The sequence below is a fragment of the Babesia bigemina genome, scaffold Bbigscaff_70466 (assembly GCF_000981445.1).
Source record: "Babesia bigemina genome assembly Bbig001, scaffold Bbigscaff_70466".
Classification (NCBI taxonomy): domain Eukaryota; phylum Apicomplexa; class Aconoidasida; order Piroplasmida; family Babesiidae; genus Babesia; species Babesia bigemina.
Window position 1 is genome coordinate 1,911 of NW_012237192.1, and position 3,026 is coordinate 4,936.

Sequence of the window (3,026 nt, forward strand, 5' to 3'; positions counted from 1 at the left end):
CAATCACCCAGCCTCACGTGAGACTGACTCAATGGGCAACGCGGACACCTCTCACAGTCAACGCGTAACTCAACGCACCAGGCAAATAACGGTTCATCCGTCAGCTTAGCACTTTGCCTGGGTGCTAGGTCAACACTTAGCCTGATTGCCAGCTTACCACTTTGCCTGAGTGCTTGCCTAGCACTTTGCCTGGTTGCTAGCTTAGCACGTTGCCTGGTTGCTAGCTTAGCACTTAGCTTGTGTGCTAGGTTAGCACTTAGCTTGCGTGCCAGCTTAGCACTTTGCCTGGGTGCTAGCTTAGCACTTTGCCTGGGTGCTAGGTCAACACTTTGCCTGGTTGCCAGCTTAGCACGTTGCCGGGTTGCCAGCTTACCACTTTGCCTGGGTGCTAGGTTAGCACTTTGCCTGTGTGCTAGCTTAGCACTTTGCCTGGTTGCTAGGTTAACACTTTGCCTGGTTGCTAGCTTATCACTTTGCCTGGTTGCTAGGTTAGCACTTAGCCTGAGTGCCAGTTTAGCACTTTGCCTAGTTGCTAGCTTAGCACTTAGCCTAGTTGCTAGCTTAGCACTTTGCCTGCGTGCCAGCTTACCACTTTGCCTGGATGCTAGCTTAGCACTTTGCCTGGGTGCTAGCATAGCACTTAGCTTGGTTGCTAGCTTAGCACTTTGCTTCGTCGTTAACTCATCACCTAATCTAAACGCTATCTACTTCACAGGTTGCCGCTAGAGTAATTCGAGACATTAGACTACGTTTGTTGGTTAGGTGATTAGGTGATATGCTAGGTGAGTGTAGACAGTAAACACGTGATTACGATTATGGTTGTAGGTAAAACACCCTGTTAAGCTTGTTAACGCGTCCAGCAGCAAGCAGTGATTGCGCGGCGATGCGATGTGATGAGGGACTATGTAAATGCGATTTGATGTGGAGCAGGTCTAGGCGGATGACCATGATGTGGAGCAGGTAGAGGAGAGAGAGGAGCCAGAGTGCGAGGATGGTCCAGAAGAATTTCTGTCTAATCGTCCAGAAGAAATTGGGTATGGTATTGTTTACGATGTTATAAAGTACATTACCTTCCTTCGTCACAAGTTGCAATAATGTGCAGAAATCTGTGCAGGTCCTTTTATGTGCGTCACCTGATACACCGCTGAGACTGCTAACGTTATTGTGTATGAAACCATATCTGAAGAATGTAGGACGAATGTACCCGCACTCGACAATTGATTTGCAGGCGTCACTGTGTTTCGAGGATGGAGCAAGTGGCTTCGCCTTTGTTTCGCAATCCTTCTTACATTTTCCAATTTTGCACTTCTTAGAATCCGCACCGCACGTTTTCTGGCAGTCCTCTAGCAACTTTTGAAGCGCAGTGTAGAATGTCTCCGTCAAGTAGACGATCCATGAAAGGTACTTGTCGGCGTGCTCTTTGGAGAACATAGCACAGGTATCATAGCATAACGGTCTAAGATATGCGCCGCACGGGTGTGATGGATCTGACGCTGGGTTACCGTTGCATTTAACAAGAGCATAGAGATCGCCGGTAAGATGGGTACTACTCTGGTCGCCTGTACTGGGATTATGTTTTCCGCTTCTGAACAACGAAGTCATGTCCAAAGTGGTTTTGGGATTTGCGAAGTCGGCGTCACTAACAGCTTTGTTAAATGCTGCCTCTCTATGTGCTTCACGTTTGGCATTGCGTTTACTGCTGTCATCCCAGTCAACAAGCAAGCTGTAGTAGAAGCCAAACATCTGGCCAAGCGTTTTGGGAGGAGTAGGAATAACACAATTAAATAAGCTGCAGAGTCTAGTGAGGGGAGACATTTGATTACCACAGTAACCAGCAAGCACATCGACGATACGTTGCCCCGTAGCCCTGTGCGATGCCCTATGACTGATACTTGAAAAACCGAAAGGCGTGATACACTCTATGCCGGAATGATCTTTAACCGAACAGACGACTTTGCCCTTTTCGTATTTGAGTTGATGCGGTAGGAACCCTTGCAAACCATCTTCGAGGAATGATTGCAATGGAGATTTGACGCCGCACTTAGGGTGCTGGTCGCATCGTTGGTCAGCTCTTTGGTTACCATTTTGGTTGGCTCTTTGCCCACTGTTTTGGTTGCACGCTTGGTTGGCACATTGGTCGACGTTGCACCGCCAACCTGAGCCACCGACGCCTTGACCATATTCGCAATCAAGCCAGCCACTGAGCTCAGTGTTATATTGGCACTGGTTATATAGGAAGTGGAGCTGGCGGTAGAGACGGTTGACGACGTCACATATCATGCAAAGCAAGGTGTCCATATTGCTGGGATACATTAGAGCTCTGTTGTTTGTGTTGAACTCACACGCGTATACACCGTCACCATGGCCGTGGCCTAGAATGGTTGTGAGCACGTCATGTGAGTAGTGACATACCACTGCCAGAGCATCACTCAAGGACGCTGCTGTGATCTTCTGTGGATATGCCTCCAAAGAGTCTGCGTCTTCAAGTTCCACTGGCATATCATCTATTAAATGATGCTTGGCTTCGCCATCTTCTGGCTTCTCAAACAATGCACTAAATCCGTCATGTGAGAGCGTTTCGTGGACTGGATTGTACGTGAGACCACAAAGCCACTGAAGCATGTCGTAGACGGAAGTAGGATATGTCTTGGCGGAGAAAGTGGATAGGTGACGAACGCTGTAGTAATCGTGGAGGTGGTCGAACAGCTTCTTGAGGAGTCCATGTTGCTGCTTGCTTTCTTCATCTTTCTTTTCGTCGTATTCGGTAACAAGCTTGTACGTTTGACCATCAATGCCCCTTATGTCTCCATCCAACTTCTTGTGAATATGTCCGCCCCTGCACTCCGCCGTATTCCTCAGCTCACCGTTATGCTTGTTCGGGCTGAGCAGACAGTGTAACCTCAGCGCTTGAAGAAGCTACCAAGTGGAGTGGAGATCGTATCTCCATGTTGCGCAGCTTCGGTCAGTGCAATCATTTAGGCTCCCAGGGAGCTTAACGATTCTCTGATCGATGGCCCGGAAAAAGC

At 48.5% G+C, this 3,026-nt stretch overlaps 1 protein-coding gene across 1 annotated transcript; it reads right to left on the reverse strand.

Moving 5' to 3' along the window:
* Window positions 1-813: 813 nt before the first annotated feature.
* On the reverse strand, window positions 814-2,947 carry BBBOND_0002990 (hypothetical protein, conserved; the record flags this gene model as incomplete). Its single annotated transcript, XM_012915134.1, has 2 exons — window positions 814-2,814; window positions 2,900-2,947. 2 exons carry the CDS (start codon window positions 2,945-2,947, stop codon window positions 814-816), a joined length of 2,049 nt encoding a protein of 682 aa, XP_012770588.1.
* Between the last annotated feature and the right edge of the window lie 79 nt (window positions 2,948-3,026).